Source organism: Myxine glutinosa, chromosome 11, assembly GCF_964187855.1.
Source record: "Myxine glutinosa chromosome 11, kmMyxGlut1.1, whole genome shotgun sequence".
NCBI classification, from domain to species: domain Eukaryota; kingdom Metazoa; phylum Chordata; class Myxini; order Myxiniformes; family Myxinidae; genus Myxine; species Myxine glutinosa.
In genome coordinates, this window is record NC_136271.1 from 22,820,042 (window position 1) to 22,846,721 (window position 26,680).

At 42.2% G+C, this 26,680-nt stretch overlaps 1 protein-coding gene across 5 annotated transcripts in view; it reads left to right on the forward strand.

Annotated features, from left to right (window-relative positions):
- LOC137416274 (atrial natriuretic peptide receptor 2) overlaps nt 1-25,762 on the forward strand; it is a 219,980-nt gene extending 194,218 nt beyond the window's left edge. For 2 of the 5 annotated variants that reach the window (XM_078786474.1, XM_078786476.1), the window contains 8 exons: nt 414-582; nt 2,262-2,408; nt 2,659-2,782; nt 6,218-6,286; nt 9,622-9,796; nt 18,012-18,110; nt 23,373-23,464; nt 23,612-25,762. In XM_078786474.1, coding sequence (XP_078642600.1) covers nt 414-582; nt 2,262-2,408; nt 2,659-2,782; nt 6,218-6,286; nt 9,622-9,796; nt 18,012-18,110; nt 23,373-23,464; nt 23,612-23,665 — 929 coding nt within the window. In that variant the 3' untranslated portion in view covers nt 23,666-25,762. Of the gene's footprint in view, nt 1-413; nt 583-2,261; nt 2,409-2,658; nt 2,783-6,217; nt 6,287-9,621; nt 9,797-18,011; nt 18,111-23,369; nt 23,465-23,611 lie in introns of all 5 variants that reach the window. The other 3 variants (XM_078786475.1, XM_078786473.1, XR_013624921.1) reach the window with 2 other exon arrangements.
- Nucleotides 25,763-26,680: the final 918 nt, after the last annotated feature.

Genomic DNA, 26,680 nt, shown 5'->3' on the forward strand with positions numbered 1-26,680 from the left:
TAACCATACTCTGAAAAAGCCCAGCCTGAATAGGGTTAAAGGTTGTCTGCCCTATGATAAACTCCCCCATTTCAGCGCCATGTCAGATCAAACCCTGCCAGGGATAGAGCAGTACATGCCGGCCAGCTCTGAGTGAACCACTTTACCAACTAAAACATCTTGCTGCCCATGCTGTTTATAAGTCTAAAATAGAACAATGATTACTCTGAATTCTGTACTTGACACAGTGGCTCAAGAGATAAGCATCACCTTCTTAAGAGTTTCGGTTTTGGCTACAATCCAGGTGTACCACCCATTAGATGTATTACTACTTTTTTTTATATCCTTTTTCAAAATTTTATAGCTGATCTGTTTTTGCTTTTTTTCTTTAACATTTATTTCAACTGCTACTCTGCATTATTTTGGCAATTCAGAGATTGTGCAGAAATTATGCAGTGGACAGCGTCCATTCCTAAGGCCTTCGATTCCGACGAGTGGCCGTGGCGCAGCACTGGGCACATTGATGGACCGATGCTGGACTGAAGAGCCCACCGAGCGACCAGACTTTGGGCAGATCAAGTTGGCAATTCGTCGTTTTAATAAGTAAGCAATGCTAATTTTTGCTCGAGATAGCGGCCTTCACTCTACCATCAAATTTCTTCTGAGTTCGGAAAATGTATATTTTAAAAGATTTCTTCGTGAAAGACAATGAACTTTTTTATCGTTACTGGAAATCCGATCAAGTAAAAATGATTATGTAACAAAGGCATGTGAAGTTTTTTTCTGAGAATAACATAATTGGGTTAGTAAATCCAAATTTTTTTTTTGTTTGTTGAAATACATGATCTAAGCGTCATAGTGTCGCTGCCACAACACACATGGACATTGGACATACAGACGAACATACTCGACACATGAGACAAACACAGACACTGAGCTTGGGGGAAGTGCCGTCACCTCCCGGGGTATTCTGGGTACCAGCGACTTCACAACAATGGCACCGCTTTTATCACCGCACTCAGTGGAGCTTTTCTCACCGTTCCTCAATAGGAATTTCCTCCTTCCTAAGGATGCCAACCTATGGGGTTTGTCTTTTTAGCTTTTTTAATTAATTCATTTTTTAAATTCATTTTTATAAATTACAAGCCGAAAGCACCCGGCGTTGCCTGGGTTCTTTTTGAATGAATTTACTACTATAATTCAGCTTTTACTCGTGGCCATAGAAGATTGACTACTATAATTCAGCTCAGCTTTTAATTGTGAAATGGGCCCAGCCCGGTTGAAGCGGCCTCGACCAGCCTCGCCACCTAGTCTATAACCTTCCCGGGGCCCGTCCCGACATTTTTGGTTATTTTTGAATGAATTTACTACTATAATTCAACTTTTACTCACGACCGTAGAAGATTGACTACTATAATTCAGCTCAGCTTTTAATTGTGAAATGGGCCCAGCCCGGCTGAGGTGGGCCTCGACCGGCCTCGCCTCCTAGTCTATAACCTTCCCGGAGCCCGTCCCGACATTTTTGGTTCTTTTTGAATGAATTTACTACTATAATTCAGCTTTTACCCACAGCCGTAGAAGATTGACTACTATAATTCAGCTTTTACTCACGGCTGTAGAAGATTGACTACTATGATTCAGCTCAGCTTTTAATTGTGAAATGTCCCAGCCCAGCCGAGGTGGGTCTCGACCGGCCTCGCCACCTAGCCTATAACCTTCCCGGGGTCCGTCCCGACATTTTTTGTTATAGAGGTTTCCTCCTATCTTTCACCGTTCAGGAGATTAGCGCGTGCAGACAAACAAACAAACAAACAAAAACTTTCTTTTATATATATAGATAGATAACTAAAATCATTTTTAAAAATTTTTTAATGATCATTTTTTAATTAATATTAGCTTTTTAAATGCTGAACGCCAAGCAAGGAAGCAACACATACAATTTATTTATCATGCTATAAATATATGCTCCCCATCATCTCCCCTTTCATCCCTGCAAATACATCCCCTCTTTTTGATCATTCTTTGGAAAAGAAAATTTGGAATCCATCATAGGAAAATTCCATCATCATTTGTTTTTTCAACCATCATCAAAAAATAAACATAAAAATGCCACCATATTTATGGTTAGTAATCCGAAATGGTTTAGGATGGGTTTATTTATGAGAAATATTCAGGTCTTTTAAAGTCACAAATTCGATTCCAGCATTACCATAAACCTGACGAACAGAGTCACATAACAAAATGTTTTCTCTCATTTGACCATCCATGTGGTCTTTCCAAAGGGAAAGCCGTGGGAACATTTTGGACAACCTTCTGTCACGTATGGAGCAGTATGCCAACAACCTGGAGGGCCTGGTCGAAGAAAGGACGCAGGCCTACCTGGAGGAGAAGAGACGCGCTGAAGACTTGCTCTACCAGATCCTACCACAGTAGGCAATTGACTTACAGAGAATGGGTTACATATGAATAACAGAGCGGGCTTTCTTGTTGGAGTTTTCCATTGCCTAGAATTCCATGTCACTGATCAATAAATACTGTATGAACCCCAATGGAAGCTGGTATGGTTCTCGAGCAATCAGTGTTTCTATGGAAACCAAAACATTCATGGATGATGTTATAAGATGTCACTAACGTTTTAAAGTGAAGGAATGAATTATTTTTCCTTTTTTTTTTTTTTAGCTCAGTGGCTGAGCAGCTCAAACGAGGCGAGATGGTGCAAGCTGAGGCTTTTGACAGTGTTACCATCTACTTCAGTGACATTGTTGGTTTTACTGCACTCTCTGCAGAAAGCACACCCATGCAGGTAAATCTATGAACATGTTGCTTTGAAAAGAGCAAAGTACTTCATTAATTAGAGTCCTTCAACCCTGCTGGTGATTATCAATCATTGAATTGTTGTTGTGTGTGTTGTTGAATACAAAAGATAGCAGGACAATTTATATTAAAGCCAAGGTCTTCCTGCTTTTCTATCACATACATCGAAGAACACAATTCTCACAGAAGCTTTATGGAGGAAACAATTTTGAACAGAACAGATAGTGACAGGACCACAGCCTTAGAGAAAATATGAAGAGAAAAGGCCAACCTGAAAGCCAAAAGCTGAATGCCTCAACTCTGTGTTTGCCTCTAAATCTTGTGTCCCAAACCCATCCCTCTCTGTACCCACCGTACCCAGTCGTACCCAGCTGCTCGTGGACTCTGTGTCCTTTCCTCCTGACAAGGTGGAAAAGTTTCTGTCAACCCTCGACTCTGATTCTGCAACTGGTCCTGACGGCATCAGCCCACGGGTCCTAAAATCATGTTCTTCCACTCTTTCACTCCCTCTCTCTGTTCTCTTCACCCTCTCTTTTGCTCAAGGTCAACTGCCATCTGCTTGGAAATCAGCCAACATCACCGCTTTGCACAAAAAAGGTGCAAAAACAGATCCTAGCAACTACAGACCAATCAGCCTTCTCCCAATTATCAGCAAAGTCATCATTGCTTCAGATATTAAATCTTTCCTCTTCTCCAATGGCTTGATCTCTGACCATCAATTTGGTTTCAGACCTGGTCACTCTACTCTGGACATGCTGCTTCTGCTTTCTCAACAATGGATGGAGGTCCTCAACGCCAAACAGGAAATTAGAGCTGTCTCCATTGACATTTCACGTGCCTTCGATACGGTCTGGCACCCCGCTCTGCTCACCAAACTCTCCTCCTTTGGTATCCATGGAAATCTCCACACATAGCTTGTGGACTTCCTCACTAGTCGTAGGCAACGTGTGGCCCTGAATGGATTTCTCTCATCTCCCCTTCCTGTTCAGGCTGGAGTTCCTCAAGGCAGTGTTCTGGGCCCTGTGCTTTTTCTGGTCTTCATCAATGATCTCTCTGACTCTCTTGAAAATCCTCTCTTTCTCTTTGCTGACGACTCTACTCTCTGTCGCTCCATTCCTCATCCCTCAGATCGGCAGTCTGCAGCCTCCTCACTCTCTGCAGACCTGGACAAAATCACAGACTGGGCAAACAAGTGGAACATGTCTTTCAATCCTGACAAATCTCACGCTCTTACGATGTCTCTCCGAAAAGACCGACTGGACAACCCTCCCATCCACTTTCTGAATAATCCTCTCCAAGAAGTTCTGTCACTCAAGCTTTTGGGTCTCTCTATCTGCCATGATCTTTCCTGGTAAAACCACATTTCAAATCTGGCCTCCAAAGCCAGTCGCCGACTGGGCATCCTCCGTCGTGCGAAGTCCTTCCTTGGTACACCTGAGCTCCTCACCACTTACAAGGCTTTCATCCGCAGCTCTATGGAATACTGCTCTCCCCTCTGGTCTGGTGCTCCTGCCTCACACCTAGCTCATCTTCACGCTGTTGAAACCAAAGCGTTCAGAATCATTGGAATCTCCCGCGATGAAGCTAACTCCAAGGGCCTTTCACTCACTCACCGCAGGCAGGTCTTGCCCCCCCGCCCCCCCCCCCAGCTCTCTCTGGGCTCTGTCCCCCAAATATTCCTACAGGTCGCACAAGATCTGCCAGCAACCCTCTTTTGATGAAACTGCCAAAATCAAGACTCTCTGCTCACCTTCACTCCTTCATTCCTCTTTTCCCCACCTCTGGAACAAACTCCCTCACTCTCTTCAATCCCACTCCACCCTCCAGGTCTTTAATACAGCTGTTCACCACCATCTCTTATCTTCCCCCATCCAAAACCTTGATCTTTTCTACCCCCGCTAATTTCACCCAAAATCCTACACTTTTTTTTTTTTTTGGAAATACCAACTTCTGTCCTGGAAGTCCTTGGTCCCCTTGTGTTTTATACCTCGCCCCCCCCCCCCTTCCAACGCCCCCTCCCCCCCAAGCCCTCTCCCTCCCACACTTCTCCCTGCTCTCAAATGTTGTGTTTGTGTGCTTCCCCTTCTCTCCCCATCTTGTCTTCTGCTCCCTCTTTTTATATATTTTGTTTGTCTGGTTGATTTGTTTGTGAAATAAATGTTAGCTCTTTCACGAGCCTCGATTCAGTATACAAAACCCCCCCCCCCCCCCCCCCCCCCCCCCCGCTCTGCAGGGAAAAATTGCCTCTAAGGTGGTTTTCATTGAGTACCGATTTATTTCCCTTCTCATTTGGGCATTATCTCAGGCGCCTTTTGAGTTAGGAAGCTGCTATTTGGACAGGACAATGACCAAGTTATTTGGCTGTAACGGCTATTTTTGATTTATTGATTAATCAATTAATCGATTATTTATTTAATTATTTGATTAATTATTTAATTGATTACATTTTTTAAGGTTACAGATTCAGATGGAACGGTGGTGGTTTAGGTATTATATAAGCCAATTGATTAATTATTTAATTATTTAATGATTATTATTTCTTTATTTTCATTATTAATCATTTATTTGTTTTCTTTCTCATCTGGATTGAAATTATTAATTTAAATCATTAATTATTAATTATATTAATTAATTAATTATTAATTATTAATTAATCATTACATTTATTTTATTGATTAATCAATTAATCGATTAATTATTCCATTACTGACTGAATTAATTTTTAAAAAATTAAGTTACAGATTCGGATGAAACGGTGGTGGTTTAGGTATTCTATTAGCCAAATGATAAATTATTTAATTATTTTATAATTTTTATTTATTTATTTTCATTATTAATCATTTATTTATTTTCTTTCTCATCTGGGCAATATCTCAGGCACCTTTTGAGCGAGGAAGCTAATATTTGGACACGACAATGACCAAGTGATGTGGCTATAAAGGATATTTTTGATTTATTGCTTAATCAATTAATCGATTAATTATTTATTGATTAATCAATTATTTGATTTTTTAGATTAATGACTTATTTAATTAATTTTCAAAATGTCACAGCTTCAGATGAAGCACTAGTGGTTTAGGTATGCTATTGGCCAATTGCTTAAGAAAATATTTTATGATGAGTGTTTATTGATTTTAATTATGCAATCAATCAATCAATTATTGTACACCTCTCCCTCCCAATACAGTCTCCATAAGCTGCAGGCAGGATCGCTGGGCGCCAGAGGTGCTGGAGGTTATTTATTTATTTGGCATGGGGGCGGGGTACTTTGAATGTATCTGTACTTGTTTGTATAATATTTGTTCTTCTTGTATAAATATTGGCAGGTCAGGAACAAAAGATTTAATGCCCAGAATGTTAAAAATATTTATGAAATGGATATTTCTTCTAATCCTGACATGCACCGCTATTTGTTTGTTGTCAGGTGGTGACACTGCTGAATGACCTTTACACCTGCTTTGATGCTATCATAGACAACTTTGATGTGTACAAGGTTTGTACTTGAACGAGCAAGGTAAACATATTTCATGGTAATATATCGGAAGTTTACAATAAAGTTACTTGATTTCACTTGCCACCTGGCCTGCGTGTTACGTTATTTTTTTAAAGCCACCTCGTTTACAGTTTGTGTGAATTTCTAAAAAATAAAATAAAATACAGATAAGATTAAAATGCCCATAATTGACGTAGCATTTGACTCCTTCCACACAAGTAAAAGAAATAAAAAATAGAACGACACTCGGTAGAGCTCTTTCCTCCGCCAAGCTGAACAGCTTACATTTTGTATCCCCATGACAGGCCCGATCTGGATGCGGACCTGAACCAGAATCTAATTTGCTTTTTCTTCTCACCTTACCAACTCATCCACCTAGTTTTGTCATAACTTGTCCACAACTTTTTGAGATATCTTGCTATTTATCGTTTTTGTTCCCATCTCTCAATTGTGAAGAATCACTTTAAAATTATCAGATCTGAATCCAGCTCTTCACCAAAATCTAATCAATTTGTCTGTGTCACACACCTGTCATCCTCTGAAACCTGAAATTACAATTTGTCATCCTCATGAGACAGCATGAGGATGACAGGTTGTTATTTGTAAGAGTATTGACTTGTCTCACATTGTAATTTCCCAAATATTTATACTCAAACACGCAACTTCACTCCATTTCATTCAGCTTCCGCAATGTGTGAATTAGAAAACATTTGAACTTTGATAGTATAAAATATATGAACATTTATCAAAAGTTTTGTCCAAATCCATCCACACCTTATTGAGATATCCTCCTCACAGAGACAGACAAACCAACAGATAGGGGTAAAAACACAACCTCTGCCCACCCTAGTGATGGAGGAAATAAAAATAGAAAATAACTATAGGCACTAAAATAAAAAAGAAAATACCTACAGGCACTAAAAATAAAAATAGAAAATAACTATAGGCACTTAAATAAAAAAGAAAATACCTACAGGCACTAAAAATAAAAATAGAAAATAACTATAGGCACTTAAATAAAAAAGAAAATACCTACAGGCACTAAAAATAAAAATAGAAAATAACTATAGGCACTTAAATAACAAAGAAAATACCTACAGGCACTAAAAATAAAAATAGAAAATAACTATAGGCACTTAAATAAAAAATAGGAAATACCTATAGGCACTAAAAATAAAAATAGAAAATAGCTATACGCACTAAATATAAAAATAGAAAATAACTATAGGCACTAAAAATAGAAAATAACTATATGCACTAAAAATAAAAATAGAAAATAACTATAGGCATTAAAAATAAAAATAGAAAATAACTATAGGTACTAAAAATAGAAAATAACTATAGGCACTAAAATAAAAATAGGAAATACCTATAGGCACTAAAAATAAAAATAGAAAATAGCTATACGCACTAAATATAAAAATAGAAAATAACTATAGGCACTAAAAATAGAAAATAACTATACACACTAAAAATAAAAATAGAAAATAACTATAGGCACTAAAAATAAAAATAGAAAATAACTATAGGTACTAAAAATAGAAAATAACTATAGGCACTAAAATAAAAATAGAAAATAACTATAGGCACTAAAAATAAAAATAGAAAATAACTTTTGGTACTAAAAATAGAAAATAACTATAGGCACTAAAAATAAAAATAGAAAATAACTATAGGCACTAAAAATAAAAATAGAAAATAACTATAGGCACTAAAAATAAAAATAACTATAGGCACTAAAAATAAAAATAGAAAATAACTATAGGCACTAAAAATAAAAATAGAAAATAACTATAGGCACTAAAAATAAAAATAACTATAGGCACTAAAAATAAAAATACAAAATAAATATAGGCACTTCAATAAAAATAGAAAATACCAATAGGCACTAAAAATAAAAATAGAAAATAACTATAGGCACTAAAAATAAAAATAGAAAATAACTATACGCACTAAAAATAAAAATAGAAAATAACTATAGGCACTAAAAATAGAAAATAACTATAGGCACTACAATAAAAATAGAAAATAACTATACACACTAAAAATAGAAAATAACTATAGGCACTTAAATAAAAAAGAAAATACCTATAGGCACTAAAAATAAAATAATAAAATACCTACAGGCACTAAAAATAAAAATAGAAAATAACTATAGGCACTTAAATAAAAATAGAAAATACCTATAGGCACTAAAAATAAAAAGACAATAACTATAGGCACTTAAATAAAAATAGAAAATACCTATAGGCACTAAAAATAAAAATAGAAAATAACTAAAGGCACTACAAATAGAAAATAACTATAGGCACTAAAAATAAAAATAGAAAATAACTATCGGCACTAAAAATAAAAATAGAACATACCTATAGGCACTAAAAATAAAAATAGAAAATAACTATAGGCACTAAAAATAAAAATAGAAAATACCAATTAAAATTTCTAAGTCCACACTTTTTAGAGGTCAACTACGTACCATAGCTCAGGCAACCAGAAACATGTAAAGGGTACTGCATGAAATACAGTTGCATTGCAATTATCCATACTTTTCAATTTTAATCTGCAAACACAACTCTATGTTATTGAACCAAATGTAATTAGTTGAGATTTACACGACATCATCAATTCTGGTCAGAAGTAATTCACATTAAACTTACAATTTTGCAAATACTGCTATACTCTATTATAAGCACAACCATCATCTTCATCAACACCCCGTCATAAACCGCTGCTTGGGGTCATTATCATGCCCCAGATAAAACAGGTGTGAACACGGGAAGAATTTTTACCTCTGGCCAGGTCGCCACTCTGTCGTGGGAAGACATCCTGAAACCTTGAATAGCTCTGGGAATCGTTTGCCACCTCAGCAACTGAGCTGCTCTTTTTAAGTACTATCTAGGCTGATAGCAATCTTGGTATCTTAAAATCCTTTTCCTGTCATAAAGTAATTCCTTTCATGTTTCTGGCTGCCAACTAAAGCCCAGTTTACAATTCCTGAAATGGTCATGATGCACAAGTCTAGGTTTGGCTTAAGTAAAGGGATGTGATACTTGATTTGCTTGGATAGATTTGATAAAGGATTTGATGTACTCTGGTTATGAAAATCACTGAAAAAAAAATGTATGAGGCAAAAATCCCAACCGCAAGACCTCAAGGAGCTGATGAATTTGTGGGGAAAGTGCATTGCCAAAAACTACGACTGAGTTCCAAATTAAATATTTCATCATAACGTCTACTTTATGGGTTGGAAATGAAGCAGCAGAACCATAGAGAAGAGTTCAACAGAACCTTACCTATCCAGGTCATTGGTTTGTGCATGATTTTTGTTTCCACAGGTAGAAACGATAGGGGATGCGTATATGGTCGTGTCTGGTCTACCGGTACAAAATGGTGCGCGACATGCAGGTGAGATAGTCCGTATGGCGCTCGCTCTTCTGGCTGCTGTCCACTCCTTCTCCATCCGCCATCGGCCTAGTGCCAAGCTTCTTCTACGCATTGGAGTTCACACAGGTATATCAACATTGGGTCTGCTACCGAATCCTCTCGGAGAATTGTGCACAAAACACATGACATCAATAGGAAGTGCCAAATAATGTATCTTCATTACGCTGGTGAATTGATTATTATTGCTACTTTTTATTGAAGCGAAAGTGAAATATATTTTCGTGCATTTTTACATGAAGTAGGTCATCCTTGCATAAAGGAACAAGAATGATTGCACTGCGGTCACTACCTGCGACAAAATCCGGTAACGGGCCGATTTGGAAACCATCACTGCAACACTCCACCGATCTGGGCTTTATGGCAGAGTGGCCAGATGGCAGCCTCTCCTCAGTGAAAGACACATGAAAGCCCGCTTGGAGTTTGCAAAAAGCACATAAAGGACTCTCAGACTGTGAGAAACAAGATTCTGTGGTCTGATGAAACCAAGATTCAACTGTTTGGCTTCCGTCTGGCCACTCTGCTATAAAGCCCAGATCGGTGGGGTGTTGCAGTGATGGTTGTCCTTCTGGAAGTTTCTCCTATCTCCACACAGGATCTCTGGAGCTCAGCCAGAGTGATCATCGGGTTCTTGGTCACCTCTCTTACCAAGGCCTTCTCCCCCGATTGCTCAGTTTGACCGGGCGGCCAGCTGTAGGAAGAGGCCTGGTTGTTCCAAACTTCTTCCATTTAAGAATTATGGAGGCCATTCTGCTCTTGGGAACCTTCAATGCAGCAGAAATTTTTTTTGTAGGCTTCCCCAGATCTGTGCCTCGAGACAATCCTATCTCTGAGCTCTGCAGACAGTTCCTTCGACCTCATGGCTTGGTTTTTTCTCTGATATGCATTGTCAGCTGTGAGACCTTATATAGACAGGTGTGTGCCTTTCCAAATCATGTCCAATCAATTGAATTTACCACAGGTGGACTCCAATCGAGGTGAAGAAACATCTTAAAGATGATCAAGAGAAATGGGAGGCACCTGAGCTAAATTTCAAGTGTCATAGCAAAGGGTATGAATGCTTATGTCAATGTGATATTTCAGTTTTTTCTTTTTCATAAATTTGCAAAACTTTCTAAAATCCTGTTTTCTCTTTGTCATTATGGGGTATTGAGTGTATATTGATGAGGGAAAAAATGAATTTAAACTATTTCAGCATAAGGCTGCAACATAACAAAATGTGAAAAAAGTGAAGGGGTCTGAATACTTTCTGAATGCACTGTATATATATATTGTTACGGATCTCGAACGTAGGCTCTCGCCTTATCAAGGGGGGTGGGGGGGGGGTTAATCCCCTTGTCTTTTTATCTGGCTGACCCGAGTCCTGGGGGTTATAACGTTCCTTCCGGTCGGTGGTAAATAGGGTTGTTGGTCGAGTCTTAGTTCAATTACCTAAGTACTACCACCGGCCGTAAAGCAAGGAGATAACTCCCGCTCGAACCATGGATATGATGGAAAATGCCGAGCGGATACTAATCCGCGATCCGAGCTATTAACAAATGACTAAACCCGATTCTGAGTGGTTCCTAATCGTGCCACGTTTATCCAATGAGAGAAAAGACAGATGCGATCGGACAAGAGGAAACCAGAAAATAGGAAGAACAAAGATTGGTTTATTACAAATGTACAAGAAGGAGAAGAGGAAATGAAAGGAATATACAAGATAGGAAGAGGAAGAAGCAGTTACACAGGGCAGCCTTAGACAGTCTTATTCTTAATACCCAGGACAAACGTACACACTCACACGGGGATTGTAGATGGTAGGGTGGAAGGTCCGGCGATGAGGTCCAGGCTCCGGTCCAGGCTCCAGTCGGCTCCAGTCCAAGCTCCGATCCAGCAGACGAAACCCGGCAGGCAGCTCCGCGAGTAGTTGAATGCGACCGGACAATTATATAGCGGGGGGAAGCTGGTACGCTGCGTACGTAATATGTGCACTATACAAAGGCGCCAAACGCCCCCTCTCCAATGTACTCCTTTGATAAGGTCCTCCTTTCATCAGCGCCACTGCACGAGTCCTTTCAATGCAACGCGCGTTCTCCCAGTAAGTCAAATGCGCTCTTTCCCATCATTAAGTAAGTTCTCATCAAGCGCGCCGTATATCTCATAAGTCGGTCCTTGCAATCACGACAGTCCTACGCGCAGCCCTGTAAAAGGGCTTTGCGTTCGCTTTTATAACTCGCCAAGCGATCACTCAGCAAACCCCAAAGCCACACCTTTCGGCGATGTCACTTCAGCCCTGATTGGCTGGTTAAGGCTTACCGGCCCCGCCTTTGATGGCTGGCTGACGTGGCCACACCTTCTTCTTGGCGTTCCGCCCCCTTTTTCCGGGCCTCACCGCGTGGCTTATGGCGGCATTGAGCGAGCGCTAAGGCAGCTGCTGCTAACAAAGGCGCGTAACAAATTTGGAGAGCCATAGGGCAGACTGGAGGGCGCGTAATGGCGTCGCTTGGAGAGGGAGGCTGACAAAATGAACGGAATGGGCCTACTTCTTATTTGATTGACACAACGCAGATTCAACTATTGGAAACACGGCCTTATCTAATACACATACTAATGAAATAACTGAAGTCCTATGGTGGCCTACGTGTTGCTTGTGGCATAACTATGGGGTGAAACCTTTAACCTTTTAATGATGTCATATTTATTTACAAGAGTGTGGGTTCTCAAAACCGCAACAATATATATATATATGCTGTATATATATATATATATATATATATATATATATATATATATATACATACATACATACATACATACATATATATGTGTGTGTGTGTGTGTTTGTGCGTGTCAAGTCAATTGGATGAAAATTGCCGATTTATGTGACCTTGACCTTTAACCTATTGACCTCAAAAACAATAGGCTTCCAGATTGTCACTACCTCTATCGGATGGTTAAGTTTCGTGAATATTGGACTAAAAATGTGACAAGTAGGCGATTGACATAAAAACAAACACAGACAGACAGAATAACAGACCAGACCAACCAATATACTTGTGTTACGAATTCCGGGTTTATGGGGGTTACAATTCAGGTCATTTATTATTAATGTATATTCTATTAAAGGTTGTTGTGATTAAAGGGTCAGGAGCCCTTCTGGGAAAAACGAGACCGGAAATGGGATCGTGAAGAAGAGGAGGAGGAGAAGGGAGGGCGGCCATCTTAAGCTTCGAGAGCTCCGACGCGAGCGGAGGCGATCGTTACCTACTTTGGAACGGAGTTGGAAAAGCCTGTCTGGCGAGAGGAGTTACCTGCGCGGGGTGATTGATTGCCGGTTATGTGTCAAGGTGCCGTGTGGTCCTGGAAGGAACCAAGCGCCCGGCGCTGTTCACCTCGACGCCTACGAGGGCGTGTACGGGTCACCCCTTGGGCCTGGCGCGCGAAAAAGATTGGAAGGAGACGGTTGAGAGTTGAGACTGCAGCTCGAGACCGAGCCGCCGAACGTGAAGGACAAGGGAACCGTGCCTCTGTGAACCGAAGTCCGCGCGTCAGGAGAGCACCGGATTACTGCGGAACCTGCGAAGTCGGGTATCCTTGCTGAGGTTGTCGAGTATCCTCACTCCCAGCCCCGGATTGGAATCGGACCGAGATTCCCCGATCGCTGGATCGACTCGACGTCACCTGGGAGGCGTGCAGAGACATTGGGGGCAAGGGCCGTGAGTGTTGCCAACACTGTTGTGGGTTAAGGTGGCGCCACCTATACTATAGATAAGGATTGTATGGAAGTGCTGTAAACGCATTGTGATTCCTGTGTGGGATTTGGGAATATATTGGGGTTTGTTCGTAACCCTGGGTGTGGACTCGTTATTGATTGACTTATTTTCACCCAAGGACCATACATCTTTCTGCCAGGGCTCCCCTCGAGGTTGACCCCGTAACAGAATTGGGGGCTCGTCCGGGATACAATTTGCGGATTCGCAATTGGGTCTACGTCCGGGATCTATAAAATTTTCTAAATTTTAGTCCGGGAAAGAATTCCCAAGAGTGGGAACTTTTCCAACGTTCCCAAAATTGTTTTGCTCTGCCGACAAAACTACAACAACAACAAAAAAAAAAAAAAAAAAACAATAGCAATAATAGTAATACTGTTGCTTTTCTTTGTTGGAAATTTCTGGGGTGAAGGTTAACAGGTGTTACCAGTAGTCACCATGGCGTTTGTGCACAGAACTTTGCGGTAACCCCTAGTGAGGCACAGTTCCGAGCATTACTAAAATCGGACCTCTTGAAATTGGCCAAACATTTAAACTTGGAGGTCCGAACTAATTTGAGGAAGGCAGAGTTGCAGACCACGGTGATACAGTCTATGGTGGGATTAGGAACATGGGACGAGTTAGCTTGGGAGTGGCTACCTGAAGAACCAGAAGACGTTGAGCTCCGAAAACTGGAGTTGCAATTACGGAGCCAGGAAAGGATGAAAACAGAGGAAAGGAAAGCAGAAAAGGAAAGAGCAGAAGAAGAAAGGAAAGCAGAAAAGGAAAGAGCAGAAGAAGAAAGGAAAGCAGAAAAGGAAAGAGCAGAGGAAAGGAGAGTGGAACGAGAACTCCAGGAAAGGTTAGAAGGGAGAAAAGCAGAGGAGAGGAGAGCTGCAAGGGAACTCGAAGCAGAGGAGAGAAAAGCGGAAAGGGATTTAAAGGAACGTGACATGGAGCTTCAGCAAGAAATTAAATTCAAGGAGCTGGAGTTAATGAGAGAACGGGGAGAGGTACCACCCTTGCTGACTGGGCCGACACCGAGCCAGAACACCTGGGATGTGGGCAGACATGTGAGGCTGGTTCCACCCTTCAGTGAAAAGGAAGTCGCTAAATTTTTTCCACACTTTGAGAAAGTGGCTCGACAGTTAAACTGGCCGGAGGAGGCCTGGACCATACTAGTGCAAAGTGTGCTGGTGGGTAAAGCTCAAGATATTTATTCGGCGCTACCAATGGACCAATGTGCAGATTATGAGGTATTGAAGAAGCACATTCTCAAAGCCTATGAGTTGGTTCCTGAAGCTTACCGGCAAAAATTCAGGAATGCCAGGAAGAGGGAGAGTGAGACCCATGTGGAGTTTGCCAGAGTGAAAGAAAACATGTTTGATCGGTGGTGTGAGTCAAAAGGAGTCGGGAACGACTTCGAAGCATTGCGTGACTTGATCCTGATGGAGGAATTTCAACAGTGTGTCCACGAGGACATCAAAGTGTACCTGCAGGAAAAGAAAGTACCGAAGTTGTGGGACGCAGCCACCATGGCAGATGATTATGCCTTAACACACCGGATAGGGGTCCACGAACCTAACTCCTCACCTAGATTTCCGCAGGGGAGTTGTGGAACAGCAGGTGCGGAGAACAACAATACATGGCGGCGGCCTCGAGATGATTATGGGGACAACGCTGATACCCGAACTGTTCGAAATCAGAGGGCGACGGGCCCAAGACAAACTTATTTTCCGGGGGGCCCGAGGCAGACCATGAGTTTTTCCTCCGGGCCTGTTTGCGCTTTTTGCAAGAAACCTGGACACTTGATGTCCAGTTGATACCTCATGAAAAGGGAAAACCCAGAGCGGAGTCCGACTATTACAACTCCGAATGCGATGGCAAGCGTAAGAAATCGCCCACAGAAGAGTTACCAACCATTTATTTATGAGGGGTTTGTCTCACTCGAGGGAGACTTGACTAACCCAAGACCTGTTAGGGTATTGAGGGACACAGGAGCCCATCAATCCTTAATGCTTGAAGGCATTTTGCCATTGTCAAAGAGTACCGCAACTGGTGATAGTGTTCGGTTACAAGGGATCGGTGGCTGTGTTAGGGCCCCACTTCATGTCATCCATTTGGAATCCGATTTGGTGTCAGGACCGGTCACCGTCGGTTTACAAGCCACGCTTCCTGTAGAGGGAGTATCTGTGGTTATCGGGAATGATTTGGCCGGGGGGCAAATTTATGGTAACCCGAGGGTTGGTAAAGAGCACAGCAGGGAAAAATAACACCACACCAGCTCGCGATGGTGACAAAAGTACCAAGTTATTTGTAGGGGGACTGAACTTCAAAACAGAGGAAGAAGTTCTGACCTCTGTCTTCAACAGATATGGGCCGCTGGTGGAAGTGCGGTTGGTAAAAGACAGGGAAACGCAACGGTCCAGAGGGTTCGGCTTTGTCACGTTTGCAAGCACAAAAGACGCCAGGGAGGCAGAGAAGAATTGGAATGGTAAGGAGTTGGAGGGTCGGACCATAACAGTAGGGAAGGCATTTCGTAGACGTCGAGAGGTCTACAGAAGAGGACAACTTGGCGGTAGAGTTGGTGTTGGCAGCGGCCGATATTACTATGGAGGCTCCCAGAGTTACGGCATCTCCCGAAAGAATGATTGTCAGAGCACTGGCCGAGACGGAGACCGCCAGTCAGGTGACTGCTGGGACAAGGGGTCCCACCATAACTGTTAGGAGTCCGGAGAAGTTGAAGCACTCTATATACGGCGGAGCCGCCGAGCCTGGGCTCCTACACGGACTAACCATGAACGCCACGTTCTTAAAGGCATCCCGGTAAGGAACTTTCCTGCACAGACTAACCGTGAACTCCACGTTCTTAAAGGCGTCCATGTAATGAACTTTCCTCCCCGGACTAACCGTGAACTCCACATTCCTTAAGGCGTCCATATAGTGAGTACTCAGCTGGGCCTCCCGAAAAAGTGCTATCGGGTTGTGTAACTTTGGGGCTTTGGTCACCACCCCTTAACCGTCATTCAAGAGAAACTAGAAGTTGTTGACGCATGGTCCAGAGGGAATTACCTTTGGAATCTCTGGGGGTTTTGTGAAAGTTTGTTGCTTTATTTTTGAGATGTGATAATTGTGCCCGGGGGGAACTGATGATTTGGGGTGTGAGTTATTTTGGTTTGTTTATCAAAGTTGGCCTGCAAAGAAAGTTTTCGCGGTGTTCAAACTTTCTTTCTTGAAGGGGGGGAGTGTTACGAATTCCGGGTTTATGGGGGTTACAATTCAGGTCATTTCTTATTAATGTATATTCTATTAAAGGTTGTTGTGATTAAAGGGTCAGGAGCCCTTCTGGGAAAAACGAGACCGGAAACGGGATCGTGAAGAAGAGGAGGAGGAGAAGGGAGGGCGGCCATCTTAAGCTTCGAGAGCTCCGACGCGAGCGGAGGCGATCGTTACCTACTTTGGAACGGAGTTGGAAAAGCCCGTCTGGCGAGAGGAGTTACCTGCGCGGGGTGATTGATTGCCGGTTACGTGTCAAGGTGCCGTGTGGTCCTGGAAGGAACCAAGCGCCCGGCGCTGTTCGCCTCGACGCCTACGAGGGCGTGTACGGGTCGCCCCTTGGGCCTGGCGCGCGAAAGAGATTGGAAGGAGACGGTTGAGAGTTGAGACTGCAGCTCGAGACCGAGCTGCCGAACGTGAAGGACAAGGGAACCGTGCCTCTGTGAACCGAAGTCCGCGCGTCAGGAGAGCGCCGGATTACTGCGGAACCTGCGAAGTCGGGTAGCCTCGCGGAGGTTGTCGAGTATCCTCACTCCCAGCCCCGGATTGGAATCGGACCTAGATTCCCCGATCGCTGGATCGACTCGACGTCACCTGGGAGGCGTGCAGGAATCGGACATTGCTTCCCCGATCGCTGGATCGACTCGACGTCACCTGGGAGGCGTGCAGAGACATTGGGGGCAAGGGCCGTGAGTGTTGCCAACACTGTTGTGGGTTAAGGTGGCGCCACCTATACTATAGATAAGGATTGTATGGAAGTGCTGGAAATGCATTGTGATTCCTGTGCGGGATTTGGGAATATATTGGGGTTTGTTCGTAACCCTTGGTGTGGACTCGTTATTGATTGACTTATTTTCACCCAAGGACCATACATCTTTCTGCCGGGGCTCCCCTCGAGGTTGACCCCGTAACACTTGCAAATCTTCGATTTCTTATATTTGTGCACAGAACATTGAACTTTCTTCGTATTGGATGTTGTGATGACAATTAGATTGATTTGTGTTATAGAGTTAAATCATCCCTGCAATTTTATCGAGATAAGAACATTAGGAGACGTACTGTAAGTACATTCATAGAGGAGGAACAAAGCAATAGAGCTGATAAGTGGGATTTCAAATGGGATCCGATGCATCATGAGCTAGAGCTCCTCAGATGGTAACACCAAAAACACCAGCATAAGGTTTCTGATGCACCTATTTTCATACAGTGTCAGTGATGCAAAATTGTTTTCCGGAAATGTAAAATTGCCATCTTTCAGCAGTTTTCGTTTTGTGCAGGCCCCGTTTGTGCTGGCGTCGTCGGACTCAAGATGCCGCGTTACTGTCTGTTCGGTGACACGGTGAACACAGCATCACGCATGGAGAGCAGTGGAGAATGTAAGGGCCACACAGCATTCTCGCATCCATCATTGTGCAATAGCATTGCAAACATGTAAGACAATCAGTATGTTGTAAGACTTGTCAAAATGGCTGAATTATAATGGATGAGCAATGGGAAAAAAAGGTCAATCAGTGACCCAAAGTTCCCTCCCCCTGAGGCATTAACCGGGTCAATCTCAATTTTTGGATTTTGGATCAAATCTCAAAAAATCGTTACATATTTCATGCGTCCCCCAATGTTTATTGCATATACAAAATGTACCCGTGATTGCATTTTTCAATGTTTGATCTTTTGACCACGCCCCATGGGGCGGAGCCAAAATTACACTGACCTTGCACATTCTTACCATGTGCTGATCATAACTTCCAAGTTTGGTGAATTTATACACATCCGTTTAGGAGGAGATAGTATGATGCAGGAGCAGTCAGACAGTCAGACAGACGGAGCGGATTACAATATTTTTTTGCCAATTCCTTTTTACCAAAAAATATTTTTTACAATATACGATTACAATTATTTTTATCGTCGCCGGAGACATTATGGTTTCAGGTTGACGGTCCGGCTGTCCGTCCGTCCATCTGTGATAGGTTTTCGTTAATGCGATAACTTGAGAAAGGCTGAAGGGATCTTAGTCAAACTTGGTGCAGGTATGCATAATGAGGTAAAGATGAACTGATTAGATTTTAGGGTCACGAGGTCAGAGGCCATAGGTCAGAGGTCATGTTAGGTTAAAATCCTGTTACCCCGATATCTTGTGAACCAGTGATGGGATTCTGACCAAATTTGGTACACTTATGTAGAATTATGTAAAGATGAATTGATTAGATGTTGGGGGTTCAAGAGGTCAAAGGTCAAAGTCTGTAATATGTCTATGACATGGAAATGGCTGAAGTGATAGAATTCAAACTTGGTACAGGTCTGTATGATGATGTAAAGATTAACTGATTAGATTTGGGGGGTTCAAGAGGTCAAAGTTCAAAGTTTGTAATATGTCTATAACATGGAAATGGCTGAAGTGATCTAATTCAAACTTGGTACAGGTCTGTATAATGATGTAAAGATTAACTGATTAGATTTGGGGGGTTCAAGAGGTCAAAGTTCAAAGTCTGTAATATGTCTATAACATGGAAATGGCTGAAGTGATCTAATTCAAACTTGGTACAGGTCTGTATAATGATGTAAAGATTAACTGATTAGATTTGGGGGGTTCAAGAGGTCAAAGTTCAAAGTCTGTAATATGTCTATAACATGGAAATGGCTGAAGTGATCTAATTCAAACTTGGTGCAGGTCTGTATAATGATGTAAAGATTAACTGATTAGATTTGGGGGGTTCAAGAGGTCAAAGTTCAAAGTTTGTAATATGTCTATAACATGGAAATGGCTGAAGTGATCTAATTCAAACATGGTACAGGTCTGTATGATGATGTAAAGATTAACTGATTAGATTTTGGGGGTTCAAGGGGTCAAAGGTCAAAGATCAGAGGTCATGTCAGGTAAAAATGTGATAACTTGTGAACAGCTGAAGGGATTTAAATTAAAAGCTGGTACAGTTATGTATAATGATGTAAACATGATCTGATTACATTTTGGGGTCAAGAGGTCAAAGTTCAGAGGTCATGTCAGGTAGAAATGTGATAACTTGAGAACAGCTGAATGGATTTAAATCAAACTTGGTACAAGTATTGTAATGTAATAATATCGGCTGAGGCATATCAGTCGACGTAGTGACGTCAAAGAGTGCCGCTCTAGTTTTTCATAGTACCAGTGGAGTTTGGTGGACCTCCATCCCCCTCATTTCAAAAAGTATGGGGATGATAACTAGAATGGAATTCTGTAAAGCACATACCTCTACTAGGCTGAATAGTTTACGTTTTATATCCCACTGATAGGCCGGATCCACCGGATATGCCAGATCTGCAGATCTGCATCGGGATCTGCATCCTTATCCAAAATCGAATCGCTCTTCACACACACCCAACTCATCCACCTAGTTTCATCTGAATCTGTCCACAACCTTTTGAGATATCCTGCTCACAGACAGACAGACAGACTAAATTAAAACATAACCTCCGTCCACCTTCAGTGGTGGGGGTAATATTGAGTTCCTTTTATATGGGAGGAGGCCATTACACCCATCAAAGCTTGCGCTACAATTGCCAACCTATGGTTGTTTATTTATGCTCTATTCTTTTTAAATGATTAAATTGATACATGTGGGAAAATTACACACCCAGACCAGGAATCAAACCCAGGTCCTCTGGTGAACCGTACCAGTGCTCTGCCATCTGAGCTATCTGGGTGACCCTGACTGAGCATGCAATTTTCCCACACATATATTTGCCACTCTCTTTCCGTCAATGCTTCCGGGACACTCGCTGCCAACCATAGGAGCACCAACGGCCCGATCACGAGAGGGTCTTCCTCTAATGGGGGGACGACAAATCCATGTCCTCTATTATAAACACCACTGGGGCGTAGAGAAACAATTACATTAATGAACAGGAATTATAAATAATTAAATTGATATATGTGGGAAAATTACATGCCCAGACCAGGAATTGAACCCAATCCAGGAATCAGACCAGGAATCAAATCATTTTATAATCCTGTTCATCAATGTAATTGTTTCACTCTATCCTGCTTGCCAATCCCTCCTGATGCAAATCAGCCCCATAACATGATGCTGCCACCACCATGCCTGACAGTAGGGATGGTGTTGATTTGGCGATGTACAGTGTTAGGCTTGCATCAGATGTAACACGTTGAATTTAGACCAAAAAGTTCAATTTTTGTTTCGTTTGACCACAAACCTTTTCTTGCAGTTTTCACTTGCCTTCAATATCGTGAAGATGCTCTTTCATAAACTCCATACGAACTTTTAGATGTGTCTTTTACAGTAATGGCTTCTTTCTTGCCAACTGTCCATGGATGCTAGCTTTGTGAAAGGTACGGGATATTGTTGATTGATGAACACTGACCCCCATCTCGGACATAGAGTCTTGCAAATCTTTCAAAGTCATTGTTGGATTTACAGTGACATCCCAAACCAGTTTCCTGCTTGTGTGGCTGCTGTGTTTGGATGGGCGACCTGATCTGGGTAGCGTCTGGGTGGTATGATACCTCTTCCACTTTTTAATGTTGGGGTTTCACAGTACTCAAAGGGATAATGAATGATTTTGAAATCTTCTTATAACCCTCTCTTGAATGGAGCTTCTCCACCACTTTATGTTTAACTTATTTGGAAAGCTCCTTGGTCTTCATGTTTGCCTTGTTGGTTTGCCGTGACAAAGCCGAATTAATTAAATGTTGGTAAAGATCGGGATCCAGACACAATTTAAATGATTCTTCACCGTTTAGAGATGGGGCCAAAAACGATACTTATGTAGTAAGATATCTCAAAAAGTGGTAGACTTATGACAAAACCTGGTGGATGTTTTTTGTTTTGTTTTCTTTTTTGTATACAAGATCGAGGCTCGTGAAAGAGCTAACATTAATCACACAAAAAGTCAACCGACACATAAAACACAAAATAAGGGGAGCGGAACACAAGATGGGGAGAGAGGGGGAAGGACACAAACACAACATTTGAGAGCAGGGACATCGAGAGAACTATGGGAGGGAGAGGGCTTGGGGGGAGGTGCGAGAGGTATAAAACATATGGACACTGCAAGGACTTCCAGGAAAGATGTTGGAATTTCAAAACAGTGTATCTGGGGTGAATTAGCTGGGGTAGAAAAGATCACGGTTTTGGATTTTTTTTTTTTTTTTTTTGGTATACTGAATCGAGGCTCGTGAAAGAGCTGACATTTACTTCACAAACAAATCAACCAGACAAACAAAATATATAAAAAGAGGGAGCGGAAGACAAGAGAAGGGGAAGCACACAAACACTTGAGAGCACACAACATTTAAGAGCAGGGGGATGTGTGGGAGGGAGAGGGCTTGGGGGGAGGAGGCGTGGGAAGGGGGGGGGGGGTGGGAGAAGTATAAAACACAAGGACACCAAGGACTTCCAGGACAGAAGTTGGTATTTCAAAAAAGTGGAATTGGGGTGAAATTAGCGGGATAGAAAAGCACTGAAAAGGAATTAGCGGGGAAGATAAGAGATGGAGGTGAACAGCTGTTTTAAAGACCTGGAGGGATGAGTGGGATTGAAGAGAGTGAGGGAGTTTGTTCCAGAGGGGGGAGAAAAGAGGAATGAAGGAGTGAAGGTGAGCAGAGAGCCGAGATTTTGGCAGTTTAACCATAAGAGGGTTGCAGGCAGATCTTGTGCGACCTGTAGGAATATTAGGGGGACAGAGCACAAAGAGAGCTGGGGGAGAAAGGCCGGAGAGGAGTCGGTAGAAGACAGAAAGACCACCAACCTGCCTGCGGTGAGTGAGTGAAAGGCCCTCAGAGTTAGCTTCATCGCAGGAGATTCGAATGGTTCTGAAAGCTTTGGTTTCAACAGCGTGAAGCCAGCCGAGCTAGGTGTGAGGCAGGAGCACCAGCCCAGAGGGGGGAACAGTATTCCATTGATCTGTGGATGAAAGCCTTGTATGTGGTGAGGAGCTCAGGTGTGCCAAGGAAGGACTTCGCACGATGGAGGATGCCCAGTCGGCGACTGGCTTTGGAGGCCAGCTTGGAAATGTGGTTTTCCCAGGAAAGATCATGGCAGATAGTGAGACCCAAAAGCTTGAATGACAGAATTTCTTGGAGAGGATTGTTGAGAAAGTAGATGGGAGGGTTTTCCAGTCGGTCTTTTCGGAGAGACATCGTAAGAGTGTGGGATTTGTCAGGATTGAAAGACATGTTCCACTTGTTTGACCAGTCTGTGATTTTGTCCAGGTCTGCAGAGAGTGAGGAGGCTGCAGACTGCCGATATGAGGGATGAGGAATGGAGCGGCAGATAGTGGAGTCATCAGCAAAGAGATAGAGAGGATTTTCCAGTTTTTCCAGAGAGTCGGAGAGATCATTGCTGAAGGCCAGAAATAGCACAGGGTTGGGTAGGTGACAAGAACAAGCCGATTAGATTTTGGTTCAGGTCCGGATTTAGATCTGGCCTATCAGTGGGATACAAAATGAAGGTAAACCGTTCACACTGACAGAGGTATGCGCTCTACCGAGGTGCGTTCTCGTTGATTTTGTTTCCCTTCACCTGTTGCTCCGTTGATAAATCTATTATTGTAAATGTGTGTTCGTGGTTGCCATTCTTTACGGTCTGCATAGAACAATGTAAAGCATTCCCATTGCTTGAATGTCAACCTTGTGTTAGCAGCTCTCAAGATACACATATCATCAGCAACAAAGGAAGTTTTGGATCAGTTGGGTTCTTTCCAGCTGGAGCTTCGTGGAGAAATTGAGATAAAGGTAACCATTCTGCACTTTATGTTATTCCTACCTTAGAAGCCAATATTTTAATAAAGCAACTGTGTGCCGATACATCTTTGAGTACAACAATTTATGAGAAGCATCTCTGGATGTATTTATGCACATGTATGCATTTTCTCTTTACAGGGGAAGGGGAAGATGACAACCTACTGGCTGATAGGTGAAGAAGAAGAAGAATAAGGAGAAGAAGAAGACGAGTCATGATGTTGATTTAAAGGAAAAGAAAAAGGGAGACCCTCGGTTGGAAAAAGAGGCATATAGCCGCAGCGCAGACAAAAAGAAAAAAACAAGACGACATGAATATCTGATGATACTTTTGTAGTAATGTCCTCTTCAGCTGAAGATTTGCAGCACCGTCCTGGTACACAAGCCCTTAACAGTGCCTTGCATGTCAATTGGATACGAGGCCGGAGCAGTCGCCATCATGCGGAATGCGGAATGGGTGGATGTGCCCAACAACGGAACCATGTAGAAATTTACAAAGCAGTGTATTAGCATTCAACGCTCGTGGGTTGAGGGAGAGCAACGGTGAGCCAAATTGCTTGGACATAGCAAAGTTTTTACGACTTCACAAGGAATGTGGGCAGATTGCCATTGGTACTTCAAATAGAAACCAAAAATATATCCATAAGTAAAAAAAAACCTTTACTTTTTCACTGTGAATCCCATAGGATTTTCAATGCACATAAACACCACTAAAGTGGCTGTTAAACTATAAAGATCCCGTTTCAAACACAGCTGCTGTGGGGATTTTTATTTATTTTTACTGTGTTCGAGTCTCGTGGAGGAACTTTTCCGCTGCTTTTGTGTTTTTATGAATTCATAGGCGGGATGAAAATGAGGATCGGAGCGGTTATGGTATGGGTCCTAGAACAAAATGTTTCGACCATCGAGTCTGTTCATTCTCACTTCCTAATTTTCCCTATTCCCCTCTCCGCTTGTTTGTGTAAGAATGGATATTCGATCCCAAAGGGTTTTTTGTTGTTACAGTTGGACATGGTTTGCTCATCGAATTGAAACTTTATCCAGTAACAAAAGGTGTCGGTTCAATTTATTAATCTGTTACACCTTTGCAGTATAATCCATCTGTCTATGATGATACACTACTGATGGATTACTCTTTTTAGCCAAAGACAGCAGTTTAAAGTGCAAGAGGTGCAGCCCGCTCGGCAACCTCAGTCTGAGTTATCAGGCCGCGTAACCTGACGTCAAGGAATATCCGTGAAGTCCAGACCGTCTGCTACCCACAGTTTAGACATTGTAATTTGTTCATGTTACCGGGGATTTCAAAGGTCCCCCCCTTTGAAATTCCCCTCCCACCTTCCCGTGCCTCCTCGCCCCAAGCCCTCTCCCTCCCACAGATCTCCCGATGTCCCTGTTCTCTACCGTTGTACGTGTGTGCCTCCCTCTCTCTCCCCATCTTGTCTCCCGCTGCCTTGACCATATGTTTTTTGTGTCGGTTTGTTTTTATGTGATTAATGTTGACTTACAAAGTTTGTCAGTTTGTTTGTGTCAGTGTCAGTGTCACTGACAACTGTGTCAGTTTGTTTTTATGTGATTAATGTTGACTTACAAAGTTTGTCAGTTTGTTTGTGTCAGTGTCAGTGTCACTGACAACTGTGTCAGTTTGTTTTTATGTGATTAATGTTAGCTCTTGCACGAGCCTTGATCTTGTAAACAACAACAACAACAAGGTGGGTGCACACACATCATCTAACCTGCCAGCGCACTACGCAACAAGTCTTCAACTGCCTTCCAATGGCATTTCATCACCATTTCAGTTACTTTTTCAAAACCAAACACTTCAGGGATATAATTTCAAGAGCGGTGCATCCAAAGCCAAACATCCTTTTGTCACTCCAGTTGCCATCATTGGCAGATCATTTCAGGGTTTGGCACATCATTTCAGGGATGATGCATGCAATCCAAAGCAAGCAGAAGTTGAGCTCCTCCACAATAACATCACGGTTCTCACAGTTGAGCCAGAAGTCTCATGGGACGCCATTCACAAATTGATGCTTGCAGTTGATGAATGAGTAGCTCATGTTGCCATAATATAAATAGTTTTGTGTATTTTATATTGTACTGTGTACAAGTGCTTTATCTCTACCCTGACGCAGGGTTTGTAAGTCAATGAAGCAACAACATGACTGTGATGAATGAAATATTTCACGGAATCTTTCCGTTTGAAACATTTGTCTGACGATACTATCAGCGTATAAACTTTCTTTGTATATAAAAAAGACATGCATAAATAAACTCCACGTTATCCTTGTAGATACTGTATATATAGCTTTTATTCACAAATATTTGCAGAAAACCTAAATGCCAAAGCTCATGCTTTGTGTTTTACCTCACTGCCAATGTGTGCTCGTTTTGGAAACAAGATGTCAAAGCTTAATAAATAAATAAATAAACAAATAAAAGACTCTGCCTCTCTTTGGTGCAGAATTACTGTTTGATTGAGAACAGCAGAGCACGTTGTTTAGTTTTCTGTCTGTCCGGTACATAAATAATGGTTTAGTAATTCAGAACAGAAACAAGAACCTCAGAACAGGGTCTTGCACGGGGCCTTGGGGTTGTTTGCGATTGCACGGGACACGTGTTCATTGCATGCTATACATATGTTTTTTTACTTATTCTTTTATGATGGGATTTTGAGGCACTTTCTTCTGATTCTGATGTACCATACTCTGTTACAGAACGTCAGTGCTGCAGAAGCAGTTTCTTGGCAAGGGTCATACTGGGGGGTTTGCCATTGCCTTCCCAGCAGTAGTTAGGGCAGAAATTTGTAATTTGTATCATGCTCTTCTACTCTTGACGAATGATCTTTAACGTCCACCAACTAATTCCAGCAGACTGGACGCCAGTTCAACGTCCATCGGAGGAACAACAACCACTCTGGATGTGAAACACCAGAAACATCCTGGGCATTGAAGCCCAGGCCAGACTGCTTTGAGGCAAGTGTGCACCTCTTGGCCATCCAGCCAGCCCAAGGCACTTTCAGTATGACTTATAATCAATATACATGACTCAGCAGTTAAATTTTATATGAACATGGAAAAGCTTTGTAAAGAAATGCTTCCCGCCCAACATCCCATCCACCCACCCCATTCAATTTTCCAGATCTGGAAAATCTCACATCGAAGTCAAATTTATTTCCTGCGACGTCTGAATACAAAGTACAAAATGAAA